This window comes from Oncorhynchus nerka, linkage group LG4 (genome assembly GCF_034236695.1).
Source record: "Oncorhynchus nerka isolate Pitt River linkage group LG4, Oner_Uvic_2.0, whole genome shotgun sequence".
Taxonomy (NCBI): domain Eukaryota; kingdom Metazoa; phylum Chordata; class Actinopteri; order Salmoniformes; family Salmonidae; genus Oncorhynchus; species Oncorhynchus nerka.
The window spans coordinates 2377108-2400764 of NC_088399.1; the positions used below are offsets into that span (position 1 = coordinate 2377108).

At 44.1% G+C, this 23657-nt stretch overlaps 1 protein-coding gene across 1 annotated transcript in view; it reads left to right on the forward strand.

The window, feature by feature from the left end:
- Positions 1 to 269: 269 nt before the first annotated feature.
- Positions 270 to 23657, forward strand: part of musk (muscle, skeletal, receptor tyrosine kinase) — a 75353-nt gene continuing 51965 nt past the window's right edge. The window contains exons 1-6 of the mRNA XM_065017144.1: positions 270 to 1112; positions 14561 to 14687; positions 15365 to 15516; positions 19648 to 19775; positions 20045 to 20186; positions 20367 to 20491. Coding sequence (XP_064873216.1) covers positions 1034 to 1112; positions 14561 to 14687; positions 15365 to 15516; positions 19648 to 19775; positions 20045 to 20186; positions 20367 to 20491 — 753 coding nt within the window. The 5' untranslated portion in view covers positions 270 to 1033. The remainder of the gene's footprint in view (positions 1113 to 14560; positions 14688 to 15364; positions 15517 to 19647; positions 19776 to 20044; positions 20187 to 20366; positions 20492 to 23657) is intronic.

Here is a 23657-nt window from a genome sequence, read left to right on the forward strand (position 1 = left end):
AATGGGTGGTTATACAGCAGTTATATACCAACGGGTGACTCTCTTTCCAGTGATGTTCCACAGTAGCTGACTACATCACAAATCCAAGATGCCATTGCCTGCCGTTGTGCCCTTGAGCAAGGCACTTAGCCCCCACAACAACAGCTCTCCAGGCGCCCAGCCCGCAGCACCTCTCCCAAACCTCTGTGTGTGTCTTTCAGAGGGGTTGGTTAAAAGCAGAAGCCACATTTTGGTTGGACCTTGTGTCTAACTGACCAATAAAGTGATCTTCATGTCTTAATCCTAACTATGTGTGTCTGAAATGGCACCCTATTCCCTTCAAAGTTAACTTATTCTGACCATATTGGGAATAGGGTGCCATTTGAGACTACAGAGTAGGAGTGTAATACCCAGCAGCTGCTGCTGTCCATCTCCTCACAGGGTAAATAACAGACCCATCTAACTCACGCAGCGCAGTCAGCTAGCAGGCAGACACTGAACAACAGACCAGACCTATCTAACTCACGCAGCGCAGTCAGCTAGCAGACAGACACTGAACAACAGACCAGACCTATCTAACTCACGCAGCGCAGTCAGCTAGCAGACAGACACATTAGGACTGAACAACAGACCAGACCTATCTCAACACACACAGCGCAGTCAGCTAGCAGACAGACACTGAACAACAGACCAGACCTATCTAACTCACGCAGTGCAGTCAGCTAGCAGACAGACACATTAGGACTGAACAACAGACCAGACCTATCTAACTCACGCAGTGCAGTCAGCTAGCAGACAGACACATTAGGACTGAACAACAGACCAGACCCATCTAACTAATGCCGCGCAGCGCTGTCAGCTAGCATGGCAGGGACAGAGACTAAGCCTGATAATACCAGACATTCAGGGGATACTACGACCTGAACAACAGACACACTTCTTCTCAGGAGAAACTACAGCCTGAACAACAGACAGGCACATTAGGACTTCTTCTAAACCACACATGGGACTGTAAATACTTGATCCGGTCCAGACGAAACAGAACTGAATCAGAATGAAGCTCATCAAGCACATTCCACTGCTACAGATCCTGTTCCTTTCACAGATTGTGGCGAGTGTCGGACTGCAGAGAGGTTTGTACCTATAAACTGGCCTGCAATGCCATGTAACGCTGTAATGCGGTATGCCTCAGTATCTGAAACTAATCAGCACTGTCTGGTTGTTGTCTGGGATATCTCAAGAAAGACCGACAGACAGACAGACAGACAGGGGCTAATTACTGTGAATAGTGGAGGAGATGGACTCAGTTAATTGGGGAATGAACTTGTGGATTAAGTTATAACATCTCTGTCAGATGTTGAGTCTGTCAGACATACAGGAAATTAATAATAGTACAGATAGACATTGGCAGAAGAACTGTGTGACTAATATTTTGGATATAAAAATGTACTCATATAGCACATTGACAAACATCTTTTGTATCTTAATTCAGTGCTTTATCTTGACACATTTTCTCAGTCCTTTTGTTATTGTGCTTCAAAGTAAACCCGAGTCCCCTTCCTCTGAACATTTGATATATATCATAGCTACCTTATCATAGCTACCTTATCATAGCTACATTATCATAGCTACCTGATCATAGCTACATTATCATAGCTACCTCATCATAGCTACCTCATCATAGCTACCTCATCATAGCTACCTCATCACAGCTACCTTATCATAGCTACCTCATCATAGCTACCTTATCATAGCTACCTTGTATTTGTGGTAACAGTATTCTATGAATATCTGAGCGAAGTTGATAAACGGTTCACCTAATACAGACGAAAATACGCTCAAATTAAAGCTGATAGGCCTCCCGAGTGGCGTAGTGGTCCAAGGCACTGCATCGCAGTGCTAGCTGTGCCACTAGAGATTCTGGGTTCGAGTCCAGGCTCTCTCGCAGCCGGCCGCAACCGGGAGACCCATGGGGTGGCGCACAATTGGCCCAGCATCGTCCAGGGTAGGGAAGGGTTTGGCCGGCAGGGATGTCCTAGTCCCATCACGAACTAGCGACTCCTGTGGCGGGCCGGGAGCAATGCACGCTAACGCTGTCGCCAGGTGTAAGGTGTTTCCTCCGACACATTGGTGTGGCTGGCGTCCGGGTTAAGCGGGCACTGTGTCAAGAAGCACTTGGCTGGGTCATGTTTCAGAGGACGCAGGGCTCTTGAGCTTCGCCTCTCCCAAGTCCATACGGGAGTTGCAGCAAAGGGACAAGACTGTAACTACCAATTGGCTCCCACGAAATGATCTTTGCCAAAATCCTGAAGCATCCCTTTAACCTTACATTTATATAGATATTTAATAATTTAGCACACGCTCTTATTCAGAGCCACTTCCAGTTAGTGCATTAATCTTAAAACAGCTAGGTGCGACAACTATATATCACAGTCATAGTAAATACACTTTTCCTTAATAAAGTAGCTTTCAACAAGGTTAGAGCTAATGTGTGGGGAGATGTTATGTGATTGGATAGTCTAGTTTGTTCTCCCGCCAATAGAACGGAGGGTAGGGGTGGGTTATTAACTCGCTCGTTGGCCTCTCCTGCGCCGTCTCTTCCTCTTTCTACCCCCGGGGATCAGGGACTGTTCCGGAATGAGCAGTACATCCACAGATGCTGACTCGTTGGAATAGAAATCTTCATCCAAATAGAGGTTAGTGATCACTGTTCTGATATCCAGAAACTATTTTCGGTCATAGGAAATGATGGTGGAAATGTAACATACAAAAAAGTTCTGAGAAATATTTAAAAATATATAATTGGGTCAGGAACCCATAACATGGCAGCCAACCATCTCTGCAGTGTCATCTACTGTACGTAGAGTGGCTGGTCACTAAGATAAGATAGTTCAGAGACTATAGTTACTGTAGTAGCTGGTCACTAAGATAAGATAGTTCAGAGACTATAGTTACTGTAGTAGCTGGTCACTAAGATAAGATAGTTCAGAGACTATAGTTACTGTAGTAGCTGGTCACTAAGATAAGATAGTTCAGAGACTATAGTTACTGTAGTAGCTGGTCACTAAGATAAGATAGTTCAGAGACTATAGTTACTGTAGTAGCTGGTCACTAAGATAAGATAGTTACTGTAGTAGCTGGTCAGAGACACTAAGATAGTTACTGTAGTAGCTGGTCACTAAGATAAGATAGTTCAGAGACTATAGTTACTGTAGTAGCTGGTCACTAAGATAAGATAGTTCAGAGACTATAGTTACTGTAGTAGTAGCTGGTCACTAAGATAGTGTAGAGGCTGTAGTCACTGTAGTAGCTGGTCACTAAGATAAGATAGTGTAGAGGCTGTAGTTACTGTAGTAGCTGGTCACTAAGATAGTGTAGAGGCTGTAGTTACTGTAGTAGCTGGTCACTAAGATAGTGTAGAGGCTGTAGTCACTGTAGTAGCTGGTCACTAAGATAGTGTAGAGGCTGTAGTTACTGTAGTAACTGGTCACTAAGATAGAGGCTGTAGTTAGTAGGCTGTCAGTAAGATAGTGTAGAGGCTGTAGTTACTGTAGTAGCTGGTCACTAAGATAAGATAGTTCTATAGTTACTGTAGTAGCTGGTCACTAGTAGTGTACTGTAGTAGCTGGTCACTAAGATAAGATAGTTCAGAGACTATAGTTACTGTAGTAGCTGGTCACTAAGATAAGATAGTGTAGAGGCTGTAGTTACTGTAGTAGCTGGTCACTAAGATAAGATAGTGTAGAGGCTGTAGTTACTGTAGTAGCTGGTCACTAAGATAGTGTAGAGGCTGTAGTTACTGTAGTAGCTGGTCACTAAGATAGTGTAGAGGCTGTAGTCACTGTAGTAGCTGGTCACTAAGATAGTGTAGAGGCTGTAGTTACTGTAGTAGCTGGTCACTAAGATAGTGTAGAGGCTGTAGTTACTGTAGTAGCTGGTCACTAAGATAAGATAGTGTAGAGGCTGTAGTCACTGTAGTAACTGGTCACTAAGATAAGATAGTTCAGAGACTATAGTTACTGTAGTAGCTGGTCACTAAGATAAGATAGTTAGAGACTGGTCAGTTACTGTAGTAGCTGGTCACTAAGATAAGATAGTTACTGTAGAGGTCTATAGTTACTGTAGTAGCTGGTCACTAAGATAAGATGTAGTTACTGTAGTGTAGAGGCTGTAGTTACTGTAGTAGCTGGTCACTAAGATAAGATAGTTCAGAGACTATAGTTACTGTAGTAGCTGGTCACTAAGATAAGATAGTTCAGAGACTATAGTTACTGTAGTAGCTGGTCACTAAGATAAGATAGTTCAGAGACTATAGTTACTGTAGTAGCTGGTCACTAAGATAAGATAGTTCAGAGACTATAGTTACTGTAGTAGCTGGTCACTAAGATAAGATAGTTCAGAGACTATAGTTACTGTAGTAGCTGGTCACTAAGATAAGATAGTGTAGAGGCTGTAGTCACTGTAGTAGCTGGTCACTAAGATAGTGTAGAGGCTGTAGTTACTGTAGTAGCTGGTCACTAAAGATAGTGTAGAGGCTGTAGTTACTGTAGTAGCTGGTCACTAAGATAGTGTAGAGGCTGTAGTTACTGTAGTCACTGTAGTAGCTGGTCACTAAGATAGTGTAGAGGCTGTAGTTACTGTAGTAGCTGGTCACTAAGATAGTGTAGAGGCTGTAGTTACTGTAGTAGCTGGTCACTAAGATAGTGTAGAGGCTGTAGTCACTGTAGTAGCTGGTCACTAAGATAGTGTAGAGGCTGTAGTTACTGTAGTAACTGGTCACTAAGATAGTGTAGAGGCTGTAGTTACTGTAGTAGCTGGTCACTAAGATAGTGTAGAGACTGTAGTTACTGTAGTAACTGGTCACTAAGATAGTGTAGAGGCTGTAGTCACTGTAGTAACTGGTCACTAAGATAGTGTAGAGGCTGTAGTTACTGTAGTAGCTGGTCACTAAGATAGTGTAGAGGCTGTAGTTACTGTAGTAGCTGGTCACTAAGATAGTGTAGAGGCTGTAGTCACTGTAGTAGCTGGTGTCTAGGAGTTGAGAGAGCTGAGAGAATCTTGGCATCTGCAGGAACAGGTGACATATCCGCTGAAACACCCAGCGGAAGCTGCCTGGTTGGGTTTCACAGTCAGAGGGCCACTACACAGTAACCACTGACGCCAGCACAGGCACACACACACCGGCCAATGTGCTTGAATGCCAACTCAATGTACATACAGCCAGGCTATCAGTTCTGTGTTCCCTGGAGACTCATGGTACATACAGCCAGGTTATCAGTTCTGTGTTCCCTGGAGACTCATGGTACATACAGCCAGGTTATTAGTTCTGTGTTCCCTGGAGACTTACAGCCAGGTTATTAGTTCTGTGTTCCCTGGAGACTCATGGTACATACAGCCAGGTTATTAGTTCTGTGTTCCCTGGATACTTACAGCCAGGCTATTAGTTCTGTGTTCCCTGGAGACTCATGGTACATACAGCCAGGTTATTAGTTCTGTGTTCCCTGGAGACTCATGGTACATACAGCCAGGCTATTAGTTCTGTGTTCCCTGGAGACTCATGGTACATACAGCCAGGCTATCAGTTCTGTGTTCCCTGGAGACTCATGGTACATACAGCCAGGTTATTAGTTCTGTGTTCCCTGGAGACTCATGGTACATACAGCCAGGCTATTAGTTCTGTGTTCCCTGGAGACTCATGGTACATACAGCCAGGTTATTAGTTATGTGTTCCCTGGAGACTCATGGTACATACAGCCAGGTTATTAGTTCTGTGTTCCCTGGAGACTCATGGTACATACAGCCAGGCTATCAGTTCTGTGTTTCCTGGAGACTGATGGTACATACAGCCAGGTTATTAGTTCTGTGTTCCCTGGAGACTCATGGTACATACAGCCAGGCTATCAGTTCTGTGTTCCCTGGAGACTCATGGTACATACAGCCAGGTTATTAGTTCTGTGTTCCCTGGAGACTCATGGTACATACAGCCAGGCTATTAGTTCTGTGTTCCCTGGCACTTATGGTACATACAGCCAGGTTATTAGTTCTGTGTTCCCTGGAGACTCATGGTACATACAGCCAGGTTATTAGTTCTGTGTTCCCTGGCACTCATGGTACATACAGCCAGGTTATTAGTTCTTTGTTCCCTGGAGACTCATGGTACATACAGCCAGGTTATTAGTTCTGTGTTCCCTGGAGACTCATGGTACATACAGCCAGGTTATTAGTTCTGTGTTCCCTGGAGACTCATGGTACATACAGCCAGGTTATTAGTTCTGTGTTCCCTGGAGACTCATGCTACCTACAGCCAGGTTATTAGTTCTGTGTTCCCTGGAGACTCATGGTACATACAGCCAGGCTATCAGTTCTGTGTTCCCTGGAGACTCATGGTACATACAGCCAGGTTATTAGTTCTGTGTTCCCTGGAGACTCATGGTACATACAGCCAGGTTATTAGTTCTGTGTTCCCTGGAGACTCATGGTACATACAGCCAGGTTATTAGTTCTGTGTTCCCTGGAGACTCATGGTACATACAGCCAGGTTATTAGTTCTGTGTTCCCTGGAGACTCATGGTACATACAGCCAGGCTATCAGATCTTTGAACCCTGGAGATTTATGGTGCATACAGCCAGGCTACAGTACTGATGTAGAGCTGATATAGTTGTAGCAGTATGTAGCATGTTGTACAGTACTGATGTAGAGCTGATGTAGCATGTTGTACAGTACTGATGTAGAGCTGATGTAGCATGTTGTACAGTACTGATGTAGCTGTAGCAGTTTGTAGCATGTTGTACAGTACTGATGTAGAGCTGATGTAGCAGTATGTAGCATGTTGTACAGTACTGATGTAGAGCTGATATAGTTGTAGCAGTATGTAGCATGTTGTACAGTACTGATGTAGAGCTGATGTAGCTGTAGCAGTATGTAGCATGTTGTACAGTACTGATGTAGAGCTGATGTAGCTGTAGCAGTATGTAGCATGTTGTACAGTACTGATGTAGAGCTGATGTAGTTGTAGCATGTTGTACAGTACTGATGTAGAGCTGATGTAGCTGTAGCAGTATGTAGCATGTTGTACAGTACTGATGTAGCTGTAGCAGTATGTAGCATGTTGTACAGTACTGATGTAGAGCTGATGTAGCATGTTGTACAGTGCTGATGTAGAGCTGATGTAGCAGTATGTAGCATGTTGTACAGTACTGATGTAGAGCTGATGTAGCATGTTGTACAGTACTGATGTAGAGCTGATGTAGCATGTTGTACAGTACTGATGTAGCTGTAGCAGTTTGTAGCATGTTGTACAGTACTGATGTAGAGCTGATGTAGCAGTATGTAGCATGTTGTACAGTGCTGATGTAGAGCTGATGTAGCTGTAGCAGTATGTAGCATGTCGTACAGTACTGATGTAGAGCTGATATAGTTGTAGCATGTTGTACAGTACTGATGTAGAGCTGATGTAGCTGTAGCAGTATGTAGCATGTTGTACAGTACTAATGTAGAGCTGATGTAGCAGTATGTAGCATGTTGTACAGTTCTGATGTAGAGCTGATGTAGCTGTAGCAGTATGTATCATGTTGTACAGTACTGATGTAGCTGTAGCAGTATGTAGCATGTTGTACAGTACTGATGTTGAGCTGATGTAGTTGTAGCATGTTGTACAGTACTGATATAGAGCTGATGTAGCTGTAGCATGTTGTACAGTACTAATGTAGAGCTGATGTAGCAGTATGTAGCATGTTGTACAGTGCTGATGTTGAGCTGATATAGTTGTAGCTGTATAGTTGTAGCATGTTGTACAGTACTGATGTAGAGCTGATCTAGTTGTAGCATGTTGTACAGGTTCTGTTGCTTTCTTGTTAATGGCGGTGTAATGCGCCGGATGATGTCAAGCCATAGCTCTCTGATTCATAGCAGCTGGTGGGTCCTTTGTTCGGGCTCTGTTGGCAGTCACATTGTTCCATGCTCTCTGGCACTGAGATAGTCACATTCTGGTCTCTCTCTCTCTCTCTCTCTCTCTCTCTCTCTCTCTCTCTCTCTCTCTCTCTCTCAGCATTCCTGACTGAGGTATCCCTCTGTGGGCTCTTCAGCACGTTATGTAGCAATTTCATCATGTAAAAACTAGTGTCATTTTCCAGCCCTAACGCCAGGTTTGGCAACATATCTGTCTTAACATCAGCTCCCTTGTGCTGAGGTGGGAGGGGTGGCAATATTTGAGGTGTGTCTTTAAAAACAAGTGGAGAGTGTCCATTTCATGCAGAGATAACGGGGAGTATCACATCACATTGTATTGTTTAGCAGATGTTAATGGTCACATGGTTAGCAGATGTTAATGCGAGTGTAACGAAATGCTTGTGCTTCTAGTTCCGACCGTGCAGTAATATCTAACAAGTAATCTAACAATTTCACAACAACTACCTTGCAAAAATCGCTGAAGTTGGAGACTTTTATCTCCCTCACCAACTTCAAACATCTGCTATCTGAGCAGCTAACCGATCGCTGCAGCTGTACATAGTCTATCGGTAAATAGCCCACCCATTTTTACCTACCTCATCCCCATACTGTTTTTATTTATTTACTTTCCTGCTCTTTTGCACACCAATATCTCTACCTGTACATGACCATCTGATCATTTATCACTCCAGTGTTAATCTGCAAAATTGTAATTATTCGCCTACCTCCTCATGCCTTTTGCACACAATGTATATAGACTCCCCTTTTTTTTCCTACTGTGTTATTGACATGTTAATTGTTTACTCCATGTGTAACTCTGTGTTGTCTGTTCATACTGCTATGCTTTATCTTGGCCAGGTCGCAGTTGCAAATGAGAACTTGTTCTCAACTAGCCTACCTGGTTAAAAAAAGGTGAAATAAAAAATAAAAATAAAAGTACACACAAGTGTAAAGGAATGAATAAGAATATGTACATATAAATATATGGATGAGCGATGGCCGAACGGCATAGGCAAGATGCAGTAGATGGTATAGAGTGCAATATATAAAAAGCCTCAATATCAGTCCTTCACAGCGTAGTGTGTTACCAATTGTCTTCTTGGTGACTATGGCTGCCTTGAGATCATTGACAAGATCCTCCCGTGTAGTTCTGGGCTGATTCCTCACCGTTCTCATCATTGCAACTCCACGAGGTGAGATCTTGCATGGAGCTCCAGGCCGAGGGAGATTGACAGTTCTTTTGTGTTTCTTCCATTCGCGAAAAATCGCACCAACTGTTGTCACCTTCTCACCAAGCTGCTTGGCGATGGTCTTGTAGCCCATTCCAGCCTTGTGTAGGTCTACAATCTTGTCCCTGACATCCTCGGAGAGCTCTTTGGTCTTGGCCATGGTGGAGAGTTTGGAATCTGATTGATTGATTGCTTCTGTGGACAGGTGTCTTTTATACAGGTAACAAACTGAGATTAGGGGCACTCCCTTTCAGAGTGTGCTCCTAATCTCAGCTCGTTACCTGTATAAAAGACACCTGGGAGCCAGAAATCTTTCTGATTGAAAGGGGGTCAAATACTTATTTCCCTCATTAAAATGCAAATAAATGTACAACATTTTTCACATGCGTTGTTCTGGATGTTTTGTTGTTGTTATTCTGTCTCTCACTGTTCAAATAAACCATTATAATTATATATATTATATTACCATTTCTTTGTCAAACGTACAAAACCAGCAGTGGATCAAATCCTTTTTTCCCTCAAAATGAGATGAGTAATGTAGGGTATGTAAACATTATATAAAGTGGCATTGTTTAAGTGACTAGTGATACATTTATTACATCCAAATGTTTATTATAAAAGTGGCCAGTGATTTGAGTCTGTATGTTGGCAGCAGCCACTCAATGTTAGTGGTGGCTGTTTAACAGTCTGATGGCCTTGAGATAGAAGCTGTTTTTCAGTCTCTCGGACCGAGAGACTGAAAAACAGCTTCTCTCAAGGCCATCAGACTGTTAAACAGCAACCACTAACATTGAGTGGCCGCTGCCAACACACTGACTCAACTCCAGCCACTTTAATAATGGGAATTGATGGGAAATTATGTAAAATATATCACTAGCCACTTTAAACAATGCTACCTAATATAATATTTACATACCCTACATTATTCATCTCATATGTCTACGTATATACTGTACTCTACATCATCTACTGCATCCTTATGTAATACATGTATCACTAGCCACTTTAACTATGCCACTTTGTTTACATACTCATCTCATATGTATATACTGTACTCGATACCATCTACTGTATCTTGCCTATGCCGCTCTGTACCATCACTCATTCATATATCTTTATGTACATATTCTTTATCACACTGTGTATAAGACAGTAGTTTTGGAATTGTTAGTTAGATTACTTGTTGGTTATTACTGCATTGTCGGAACTAGAAGCACAAGCATTTCGCTACACTCGCATTAACATCTGCTAACCATGTGTATGTGACAAATAACATTTGATTTGATTTGATTTGAAATTGTTGTTGTTGTTTCTATTTCACATCAAGTCCACCATAGGCTTCCATTACCCAGGCTACTAAGGCTGGATCCCCATAGGCTTTCCTTACCCAGGCTAATAAGGCTGGACACCCATAGGCTACCCTTACCCAGGCTACTAAGGCTGGATCCCCATAGGCTTCCTTTACCCAGGCTACTAAGGCTGGACACCCATAGGCTACCCTTACCCAGGCTACTAAGGCTGGATCCCCATAGGCTACTCTTACCCAGGCTACTAAGGCTGGATCCCCATAGGCTACTCTTACCCTAGGCTACAGAGATTGGATCGCCATATGCTACCAAGGCTGGATCAACATAGGCTACATTTACCCTAGGCTACTAAGGCTGGATCAACGTAGGCTACCTTTACCCTAGGCTACTAAGGCTGGATCAACATAGGCTTCCTTTACCCTAGGCTACTAAGGCTGGATCAACATAGGCTTCCCTTACCCAGGCTACTAAGGCTGGATCCCCATAGGCTTCCTTTACCCTAGGCTACTGAGGCTGGATCCCCATAGGCTTCCTTTACCCTAGGCTACTGAGGCTGGATCCCCATAGGCTACCCTTACCCAGGCTTTTAAGGCCGGATCCCCATAGGCTACCTTTACCCTACGCTACTAAGGCTGGATCCCCATGGGCTTCCTTTACCCTAGGCTACTAAGGCTGGATCCCCATGGGCTACCTTTACCCTAGGCTACTAAGGCTGGATCCCCATGGGCTTCCTTTACCCTAGGCTACTAAGGCTGGATCAACATAGGCTACCTTTACCCTAGGCTACTAAGGCCGGATCCCCATAGGCTACCTTTACCCTAGGCTACTAAGGCTGGATCAACATAGGCTACCTTTACCCTAGGCTACTAAGGCTGGATCCCCATGGGCTTCCTTTACCCTAGGCTACTAAGGCTGGATCCCCATGGGCTTCCTTTACCCTAGGCTACTAAGGCTGGATCAACAGCAATGCGTCCTGTCTTTTTTATCCTGTCTTTGCAAAGCAGCCTAATCCATAAAAGGTGATTAAATGGTCTATTCATCAGAGTACGTTTAAATGAAGATATGCTGCACATCCTAAAACATACACAAATATGCCTACCTGCGCAATACATTTAGTTTGTTCAAGTATACATCCCCTCCTGCAATCCAGGTACCAAAGAAAGACACTTCCTCCAAAGGTATTTAAATGATTCAGTCCAATAATGCAGCACCAATGGTAGGTCGAGGCTATATTTGGCTTATTGAGAACCGTCTGTGTTGGCCAATTGTGAACCATCTGTGTTGGCCCAATGTGAACCGTCTGTGTTTGCCAATTGTGAACCATCTGTGTTGGCCCAATGTGAACCGTCTGTGTTGGCCAAATGGGAACCGTCTGTGTTGGCCAAATGGGAACTGTCTGTGTAGGCCAAATGTGAACCGTGTCTGTGTTGGCCAAATGTGATCCGTCTGTGTTGGCCAAATGGGAACTGTCTGTGTTGGCCAAATGGGAACCATCTGTGTTGGCCCAATGGGAACCGTCTGTGTTGGCCCAATGGGAACCATCTGTGTTGGCCCAATGGGAACCGCCTGTGTTGGCCAAATGTGATCCGTCTGTGTTGGGCAAATGGGAACTGTCTGTGTTGGCCAAATGGGAACCGTCTGTGTTGGCCAAATGTGATCCGTCTGTGTTGGCCAAATGGGAACTGTCTGTGTTGGCCAAATGTGAACTGTCTGTGTTGGCCAAATGGGATTGCGTCAATGCAAGGGTAACCGGTGTGAAATGGCAAGCTGGTTAGCAGCGTGAGCTAGTAACGTTTCAATCGGTGACATCACTCGCTCTGATACTTTAAAGTAGTTGTGTCCCTTTCTCTGCCGCAGCTTTTGTGGAGCGAAAGGTAACAATGTTTCGTGGGTGACTGTTGTCGATGTGTTCAGAGGGTCCCTGGATCGACCCAAGGTTGAGGCAAGGAGAGGGACAGAAGCAACACTGTTACAAATGTTTGGGAAACATTTGGTTAGAACATCCAGCTGTGACTGTGGCTGTGTGGCTTCGTGGCATCATTGTACAGAGGAGCATTCGGAAAGTATTCAGGCTACTTGACTTTTTACACATTTTGATGGTTACAGCCTTATTCTAAAATTGATTAAATCGTTTTTCCCTCATCAATCTACACACAACACCCCATAATGACATCACAACACCCCCATAATAACCACCATAAAACTTTTGTATACATTTTTCTTTGTCCTGTTGGAAGGTGAACCTTCGCCCCGGTCTGAGGTCTTGAGCGCTCTAGAGCAGGTTTTCATCAAGGATCTTGCTTTTCTTCGTTCATCTTTCCCTCGATCCTGATTAGTCTCCCAGTCCCTGCCTCTGAAAAACATCCCCACAGCATGATGCTACCACCATGCTTCACCATGGGGATGGTGCGAAGTTTCCTCCAGACGTGACGCTTGGCATTCAGGCCAAAAAGTTCAATATTGGTTTCATCAGACCAGAGGACCTTGTTTCTTATACATAGGGTGAGAGTCTTTAGGTGCCTTTTTAATTTCACCTTTATTTAACCAGGTAGGCCAGTTGAGAACAAGTTGTCATTTACAACAGCGACCTGGCCAAGATAAAGCAAAGCAGTACGACACAAACAACAACACAGAGTTACACATAAACAAACATACATAACACAATAGCAAACTCTATGTACAGTGTGTGCAAATGTAGAAGAGTAGAGAGGTAAGGCAATAAATAGGCAATAGAGGCAAAATAATTACAATTGATCATTAACACTGGAGTGATGATGTGCAAGTAGAGATACTGGGGTGCAAAAGAGCAAGAGGATAAATAGCAATATGGGGATGACATAGTTGTGTGTGCTATTTACAGATGGGCTGTGTACAGGTACAGTGATCGGTAAGCTGCTCTGATAGCTGATGCTTAGTTAGAGGGAAATATAAGTGTCAAACTTCAGTGATTTTTGGAATTCGTTCCAGTCATTGGCAGCAGAGATCTGGAAGGAAAGGCGGCCAAAGGAGGTGTTGGCTATGGGGATGAACAGTGAAGTATACCTGCTGGAGCGCATGCTATGAGTGGGTGCTGCTATGGTGACCAGTTAGCTGAGATAAGGCGGGGCTTTACCTAGCAAAGACTTATAGATGACCTGGAGCCAATGGGTTTGGCGACGAATATGTAGTGAGGGCCAGCCAACGAGAGCATACAGGTCGCAGTGGTGGGTAGTATATGGGGCTTTGGTGACAAACGGATGGCACTGTGATAGACTACATCCAGTTTGCTGAGTAGAGTGTTGGAGGCTATTTTGTAAATGACATCGCTAAGTCAAGGATCGGTAGGATAGTCAGTTTTACGAGGGTATGTTTGGCAGCATGAGTGAAGGATGCTTTGTTTCCAAATAGGAAGCCGATTCTAGATTTAATTTTGGATTGGAGATGCTTAATGTGATTCTGGAAGGTGAGTTTACAGTCTAACCAGACACCTAGGTATTTGTAGTTGTCCACATTCTTCTAAGTCAGAACCGTCCAGTGTAGTGATGCTAGTCGGCGGGTGGGTGCAGGCAACAATTGGTTGAAGAGCATGCATTTAGTTTTACTTGCATTTAAAACCAGTGGGGGGGGGGGGGGGGGTGCAGAGCTGTTGTTTGGGTAGCCAGGTGGAAAGCATGGCCATACAGAGGGTACAGAGGAGATGGTGGAGAGAGTAGGGTACAGAGGAGATATCTAGCTGCCATCATTGCAGTCATTGTAGGCTCTTCTGCCCAAGACTCCTAAACAGTAGAAGTGATATACAAATGAAATGGAATTGAACCACCCTGCTGGAGACAGAGTAATGTCATGTCATGTAATGTCACCTTATGTCATGTGTTCCGTCCCCAGCTCCTCGCATCACAACCCTGCTGGAGACACAGTAATGTCATGTCATGTAACCTTATGTCATGTGTTCCGTCCCCAGCTCCTCGCATCACAACCCTGCTGGAGACACAGTAATGTCATGTCATGTCACCTTATGTCGTGTGTTCCGTCCCCAGCTCCTCGCATCACAACCCTGCTGGAGACACAGTAATGTCATGTCATGTAATGTCACCTTATGTCGTGTGTTCCGTCCCCAGCTCCTCGCATCACAACCCTGCTGGAGACCTTGGACATCCTGTTGGATCACAACGCCACGTTCATCTGTGAAGTTGACTCCCGACCATCAGCTGATGTCACGTGGACACGGAACAACCACCCAATCCCGTGAGAGCATTTAACAAAATTAGAAACATTAGACAACCTTGTCTGGTACATTTGAGTAATTTAAACAGACTTTAAATTGTATGATCGGTCATTACAGAGGCTTTTGGTGAGTTTTATGTAGTTTAATTCATTCAGGTCACAGCTTTATGTGTCTGTTTTATCCAAATACTATGACTATGATTAATGTATATTCTTTCCCTAATGCTCTCCAGATACTATGATTCTGTTTCCTGTTTCATTCAGATACTATGATTCTATTTCCTGTTTCATCCAGATACTATGATTCTGTTTCCTGTTTCATCCAGATACTATGATTCTGTTTCCTGTTTCATCCAGATACTATGATTCTGTTTCCTGTTTCATTCAGATACTATGATTCTATTTCCTGTTTCATCCAGATACTATGATTCTGTTTCCTGTTTCATCCAGATACTATGATTCTGTTTCCTGTTTCATCCAGATACTATGATTCTGTTTCCTGTTTCATCCAGATACTATGATTCTGTTTCCTGTTTCATCCAGATACTATGATTCTGTTTCCTGTTTCATCCAGATACTATGATTCTGTTTCCTGTTTCATCCAGATACTATGATTCTGTTTCCTGTTTCATCCAGATACTATGATTCTGTTTCCTGTTTAATTCAGATACTATGATTCTATTTCCTGTTTCATCCAGATACTATGACTCCCGCTACACGATCAGGGAGAATGGCCAGATGCTATTGATCCCCAACGTCAAAGAGTCGGATAACGGGGAGTACTGCTGTGTTGCTAACAACGGCATCGGAGAGCCGGCCAAGAGCTGTGGAGCCCTGCAGCTTAAAATGAGTATGGGAAAGGGGGATACCTAGTCAGTTGTAAAGGGAAAGGGGAAAGTGGGATACCTAGTCAGTTGTACAGGGAAAGGGGAAAGGGGGATACCTAGTCAGTTGTACAGGGAAAGGGGAAAGGGGGATACCTAGTCAGTTGTAAAGGGAAAGGGGAAAGGGGGATACCTAGTCAGTTGTACAGGGAAAGGGGAAAGGGGGATACCTAGTCAGTTGTAAAGGGAAAGGGGAAAGGGGGATACCTAGTCAGTTGTACAGGGAAAGGGGAAAGGGGGATACCTAGTCAGTTGTAAAGGGAAAGGGGAAAGGGGGATACCTAGTCAGTTGTAAAGGGAAAGGGGAAAGGGGGATACCTAGTCAGTTGTACAGGGAAAGGGGGATACCTAGTCAGTTGTAAAGGGAAAGGGGGATACCTAGTCAGTTGTAAAGGGGAAAGGGGGATACCTAGTCAGTTGGAAAGGGAAAGGGGGATATCTAGTCAGTTGTACAGGGGAAAGGGGGATATCTAGTCAGTTGTAAAGGGAAAGGGGGATACCTAGTCAGTTGTACAGGGGAAAGGGGGATATCTAGTCAGTTGTAAAGTGAAAGGGGTATACCTAGTCAGTTGGAAAGGGGGAAGGGGGATATCTAGTCAGTTGTAAAGGGAAAGGGGAAAGGGGGATACCTAATCAGTTGTAAAGGGAAAGGGGATACCTAGTCAGTTGTACAGGGAAAGGGGAAAGGGGGATACCTAGTCAGTTGTAAAGGGAAAGGGGGATACCTAGTCAGTTGTAAAGGGAAAGGGGAAAGGGGGATATCTAGTCAGTTGTAAAGGGAAAGGGGGATATCTAGTCAGTTGTAAAGGGAAAGGGGAAAGGGGGATACCTAGTCAGTTGGAAAGGGAAAGGGGGATACCTAGTCAGTTGTAAAGGGAAAGGGGGATATCTAGTCAGTTGTAAAGGGAAAGGGGAAAGGGGGATACCTAGTCAGTTGTAAAGGGAAAGGGGGATATCCAGTCAGTTGGAAAGGGAAAGGGGGATATCTAGTCAGTTGGAAAGGGAAAGGGGGATATCTAGTCAGTTGGAAAGGGAAAGGGGGTATCTAGTCAGTTGGAAAGGGAAAGGGGAAAGGGGGATACCTAGTCAGTTGTAAAGGGAAAGGGGGATACCTAGTCAGTTGTAAAGGGAAAGGGGAAAGGGGGATACCTAGTCAGTTGTAAAGTGGAGAGGGGAAAGGGGGATACATAGTCAGTTGTAAAGTGGAGAGGGGAAAGGGGGATACCTAGTCAGTTGTAAAGTGGAGAGGGGAAAGGGGGATACCTAGTCAGTTGTAAAGGGAAAGGGGGATACCTAGTCAGTTGTAAAGGGAAAGGGGGATAACTAGTCAGTTGTAAAGGGAAAGGGGAAAGGGGGATACCTAGTCAGTTGTAGAGGGAAAGGGGAAAGGGGGATACCTAGTCAGTTGTAAAGGGAAAGGTGGATACCTAGTCAGTTGTAAAGGGAAAGGGGGATACCTAGTCAGTTGTACAGGGGAAAGGGGAAAGGGGGATATCTAGTCAGTTGTAAAGGGAAAGGGGGATACCTAGTCAGTTGTACAGGGAAAGGGGAAAGGGGGATATCTAGTCAGTTGTAAAGGGAAAGGGGGATACCTAGTCAGTTGTAAAGGGAAAGGGGGATACCTAGTCAGTTGTAGAGGGAAAGGGGGATACCTAGTCAGTTGTAAAGGGAAAGGGGAAAGGGGGATACCTAGTCAGTTGTAAAGGGGAAAGGGGGATACCTAGTCAGTTGTAAAGGGGAAAGGGGGATACCTAGTCAGTTGTACAGGGGAAAGGGGGATACCTAGTCAGTTGGAAAGGGGGATATCTAGTCAGTTGTAAAGGGAAAGGGGGATATCTAGTCAGTTGTAAAGGGAAAGGGGGATATCTAGTCAGTTGTAAAGGTAAATGGGGATATCTTGTCAGTTGGAAAGGGAAAGGGGGATACCTAGTCAGTTGTAAAGGGAAATGGGGATATCTAGTCAGTTGGAAAGGGGGATATCTTGTCAGTTGGAAAGGGAAAGGGGGTATCTAGTCAGTTGGAAAGGGAAAGGGGAAAGGGGGATACCTAGTCAGTTGTAAAGGGAAAGGGGGATACCTAGTCAGTTGTAAAGGGAAAGGGGAAAGGGGATACCTAGTCAGTTGTAAAGTGGAGAGGGGAAAGGGGGATACATAGTCAGTTGTAAAGTGGAGAGGGGAAAGGGGGATACCTAGTCAGTTGTAAAGTGGAGAGGGGAAAGGGGATACCTAGTCAGTTGTAAAGGGAAAGGGGGATACCTAGTCAGTTGTAAAGGGAAAGGGGGATAACTAGTCAGTTGTAAAGGGAAAGGGGAAAGGGGGATACCTAGTCAGTTGTAGAGGGAAAGGGGAAAGGGGGATACCTAGTCAGTTGTAAAGGGAAAGGGGGATACCTAGTCAGTTGTAAAGGGAAAGGGGGATACCTAGTCAGTTGTACAGGGGAAAGGGGAAAGGGGGATATCTAGTCAGTTGTAAAGGGAAAGGGGGATACCTAGTCAGTTGTACAGGGAAAGGGGAAAGGGGATACCTAGTCAGTTGTAAAGGGAAAGGGGGATACCTAGTCAGTTGTAAAGGGAAAGGGGGATACCTAGTCAGTTGTAGAGGGAAAGGGGGATACCTAGTCAGTTGTAAAGGGAAAGGGAAAGGGGGATACCTAGTCAGTTGTAAAGGGGAAAGGGGGATACCTAGTCAGTTGTAAAGGGGAAAGGGGGATACCTAGTCAGTTGTACAGGGGAAAGGGGGATACCTAGTCAGTTGGAAAGGGGGATATCTAGTCAGTTGTAAAGGGAAAGGGGGATATCTAGTCAGTTGTAAAGGGAAAGGGGGATATCTAGTCAGTTGTAAAGGTAAATGGGGATATCTTGTCAGTTGGAAAGGGAAAGGGGGATACCTAGTCAGTTGTAAAGGGAAATGGGGATATCTAGTCAGTTGGAAAGGGGGATATCTTGTCAGTTGGAAAGGGAAAGGGGGATACCTAGTCAGTTGTAAAGGGAAAGGGGAAAGGGGGATACCTAGTCAGTTGTAAAGGGAAATGGGGATATCTTGTCAGTTGGAAAGGGAAAGGGGGATACCTAGTCAGTTGTAAAGGGAAAGGGAAAGGGGAAAGGGGGATACCTAGTCAGTTGTAAAGGGAAAGGGGATATCTTGTTAGTTGTACAACTGAAGGCATTCAACTGAAATGTGTCTACAGCATTTAACCCAACCCCTCTAAATCAGAGAGGTATGTGGGGTTATGCCACGTGTTCTAAGGGATCCGTACCATGTTCAGGGCTGTGCCCCCAATGGCACTCTATTGCCTGAAATGTACACTATGTTTTACCAGGGCACATAGGGTCAAAAGTAGTACTCTGGTTAATACCTAACCCCTTGTAGTTGATGTTTGTGCCTACGTGGAAATCTAATGAGCTTTTATCAAAAATTCCCCATGAGAATCCATCTAAATTAGAGATACGTTTTTTTGCATGGGCTGCGTCTCAATCCCCCAGATCTTCCCATGGGGACCTTCCTCGTCTGTGGTGGAAGGTGTCAGAGCTAGAGCGGTGTTTATCAGACCATGAGACATCCCAAAGAATCGGTCTTCTCATGAAACGTCTGTAGCGTCCGAATGGTTTGGCCTACAAAACTAATGTGACCACTGTGTGGAAAGATGAGACTCTCATGTATACACGTTTGAAGGTACCCGGTACCAGTTCTAAAACATGGAAGAACTTTAGTGCCCACATGTTTCTTCTTAGACTCTTAAAAGTAGTCCTCTAAATAGGGAATAGGGTGTCATTTGAAACTCAACTGTTTCTTTGTTCCATACAGTGTTCTAGAAGAGATTATTCTAGATGTCTCAGAATAGCCTGTACAGGATCTCTGAAGTCTAAACCAGGGAGTCTCAGATATGTCAACTGAACACTTTGGTAGGCGAGAATCTTATTGTCCTTTGTCGATCACACTGGTGTGAACTCTACATAGTGTCAAGCTTGTTGATGTTACGCCAGTGAACTAAAGATGCCTTCAATGCTTCAGATTGTTCTCATTCAGACAGTATTAGGGAGAAGGATAGTCTGCAATGATACCACATTGATTTAATCAGCAACTATGTTCTACTCCCAGAGCCTCAGATAAAAAGACACCCCACCAACATGACGCTACTGATTGAGTCCAAGGCCGTGTTGCCCTGTGTGACGCTAGGAAACCCCAAACCAGACATCTCCTGGATCAAAGATGATGCTCTTATGACGGTACCTCTTATTTTCAATCAGCACTGATGGTTTGTTGTGAGGACGGTATACTATATGAGCACACTACTCAAACATCGACTGTAGAATACTCTGCAGGAATTTCACATATTGACAATTGTGACAGACCACGTTGAGGTTCTAGACTACGTCACCCATTGAATTGATACAGGAATCAAGTGGTCCACACAAACAGAAGCCATCAACTGAATAAAGATAAAAGCATTATTCTTTGACACTCAACTCACTTTCAGAATCAATACTCCCAACAGGTGAGTGATCGGATCACGATTCTGGATTATGGCACTCTGAAGATCCATAACATCAAGAAGGAAGATGCGGGGCAGTACCGCTGTGTGGCCAAGAACAGCTTCGGGATCGCCTTCTCCAAACCAGTCACCATAGAAGTACAGGGTAAGTCCTAGAGCCTTCTCCAAACCAGTCACCATAGAAGTACAGGGTAAGTCCTAGTAAGGCTGGTGGACCCACAACAGAGGACTCTGAAATACTTAATAGCAGGCTAATGTTAAAGCAGGTTAATTCAACATATAACTCATGATGTTTCTAACTGTTATGTTTTGATGTTTCCTCCAGCCCCAGCCCGGATCCTCAGGGTCCCTAAGGATAAGAGAGTGACCTTCGGTAGCGAGGTCTCTCTGGAATGTAACGCCACTGGAAACCCTATCCCCGCCATCACATGGTTGGAGAACGGGAATACCGTGAGTACTGCTCTCCGTGGTTGGAGAACGGGAATACCATGAGTACTGCTCTCTAATGTTGGAGAACGGGAATACCATGAGTACTGCTCTCTAATGTTGGAGAACGGGAATACCAGGAGTACTGCTCTCTAATGTTGGAGAACGGGAATAGCGTGATTACTGCTCTCCGGACATACTGCTCTTTCCACTTCTCATATGCTTCCTCTTCTTCCTCTTCCCGGTGTGTTGTGGATCCATAAAAGCATAGGGTTTTGGGGGATATGAGCAGGCACAGCCTCAGCCAGCCCAAAGTCTAAGAGATCTGGCTTGTGTTCCTAAAGCGTCTCAGAGAAAGAGTGCTGATCTAAGATCAGGTCCATAGACTTTTTTAGGATCTAAAGAAAAAACTAGATCAGCACTCCTACTCTGAGACGCTTTAGGAATACGGGCCCAGATCTGATCAGGCACAGCCTTGGCCACCTCAAAGCTGGGGTACTCGGTAGAGTTCAGTGTAAATGTCAAACAGCACATTACTCCCATAAATGATCAGTCCTCTCTGTTACTCCAAAGCATTGTTCATTTTAAAGTGTTCTCTTTGACATCATAAAGGCCCCGTCCACACCGAGGGATACTGCGGGATTTTGGCAATGAGGTCCTTTATCTACGTCCTCAGAGTCAGATTAACTTGTGCATAGCAATTGTATGTCTCTTTGGAGCACCGGAGATACTGTCGATTTGTCAGATATCCCCAGTCAGCATTAAAGTATTGACAGAACAATGTTAATTGGGAATGATAAGAGCAATGGCTAGGTCTTTGGCTTGGTCTTTGGCTTGGTCTTTGGCTAGGTCTTTGGCTAGGTCTTTGGCTAGATCTTTGGCTAGGTCTTTGGCTAGGTCTTTGGCTAGGTCTTTGGCTCGGTCTGGAAAGTATTTAGTTAGAGTGATGTAGCTGTAAATGACTCTAGGAGGACATGGTGTAGTGATTTAGATGAGTCTGTGGGACACCGGGCTTTTTTGGCTGCTATAAACAGTCTTTAATTTCCAGATGAACCTCGAGGTCTAAAAGCAGCTGTGTGTGTGAAGCGTCAAATATAGACATTTGAACTCAGCACTTTAACTGATTGATATCACAGAGAGGGTACTGCATTTTTATCCATACCATAGGAAGCAGAAACATTATTTTATCCATACCCTAGGAAACAGAAACATTGTTTTATCCATACCATAGGAAACAGAAACATTGTTTTATCCATACCCTAGGAAACAGAAACATTGTTTTATCCATACCCTAGAAGCAGATACATTGTTTTATCCATACCCTAGGAAACAGAAACATTGTTTTATCCATACCCTAGGAAACAGAAACATTGTTTTATCCATACCATAGGAAGCAGAAACATTGTTTTATCCATACCCTAGGAAGCAGAAACATTGTTTTATCCATACCCTAGGAAACAGAAACATTGTTTTGTCCATACCCTAGGAAACAGAAACATTGTTTTATCAATACCCTAGGAAACAGAAACATTGTTTTATCAATACCCTAGGAAACAGAAACATTGTTTTATCCATACCATAGGAAACAGAAACATTGTTTTATCCATACCCTAGGAAACAGAAACATTGTTTTATCCATACCCTAGGAAACAGAAACATTGTTTTATCCATACCCTAGGAAACAGAAACATTGTTTTATCCATACCCTAGGAAGCAGAAAAAGTATTTTATCCATACCCTAGGAAAGAGAAACATTGTTTTATCCATACCCTAGGAAACAGAAACATTGTTTTATCCATACCCTAGGAAACAGAAACATTGTTTTATCCATACCCTAGGAAACAGAAACATTGTTTTATCCATACCCTAGGAAACAGAAACATTGTTTTATCCATACCCTAGGAAACAGAAACATTGTTTTATCCATACCCTAGGAAACAGAAACATTGTTTTATCCATACCATAAGAAACAGAAACATTGTTTTATCCATACCCTAGGAAACAGAAACATTGTTTTATCCATACCCTAGGAAACAGAAACATTGTTTTATCCATACCCTAGGAAGCAGAAACATTGTTTTATCCATACCCTAGGAAACAGAAACATTGTTTTATCCATACCCTAGGAAGCAGAAACATTGTTTTATCCATACCCTAGAAACATCACACACACACTCACACAACACAGGAGGTTTGTGGCACCTTGTTCACTAACTACTTCTCAAATAGAATTCTCAGGCTGACTATTTTCTCTGTATACATCAATGATGTCGCTCTTGCTGCTGGTGAGTCTCTGATCCACCTCTACGCAGACAACATCATTCTGTATACTTCGTGCCCTTCTTTGGACACTGTAAACAAAACTCCAAACGAGCTTCAATGCCATACAACACTCCTTCTGTGGCCTCCAACTGCTTTTATCGGCTATCAAAACTAAATCCATGCTCTTCAATTGATTGCTGCCCGCACCCACCCGCCCGCCCGACTAGCATCACTACTCTGGACGGTTCTGACTTAGAATATCTACAAATACCTAGGTGTCTGGTTAGACTGCAAACTCTCCTTCCAGACTCACATTAAGCATCTCCAATCCAAAATTAAATCTAGAATTGGCTTCCTATTTCGCAACAAAGCATCCTTCACTCATGCTGCCAAACATACTCTCGTAAAACTGACTATCCAACCGATCCTTGACTTCGGCGATGTCATTTACAAAATGGCCTTCAACATTCTACTCAGCAAACTGGATGTAGTCTATCACAGTGCCATCCGTTTTGTCATCAATTCCCCACATACTACCCACCACTGCGACCTGTATGCTCTCGTTGGCTTGCCCTCGCTTCATACTCGCTGCCAAACCCACTGGCTCAAGGTCATCTATAAGTCTTTGCCAGGTAAAGCCCCAACTTGTCTCAGCTCACTGGTCACCATAGCAACACCCACCCGTAGCACGCGCTCCAGCAGGTATATTTCACTGGTCATCCCCAAAGCCAACACCTCTTTGGTCGTCTTTTCTTCCAGTTCTCAGCTGCCAATGACTGGAACGAATTGCAAAAATCACTGAAGCTGGAGTCTTATATCTCCCTCACTGACTTTAAGCATCAGCTGTCAGAGCAGCTTACCGATCATTGCACCTGTACACAGCCCATCTGTAAACAGCACACACAACTAAGTCATCCCCATATTGTTA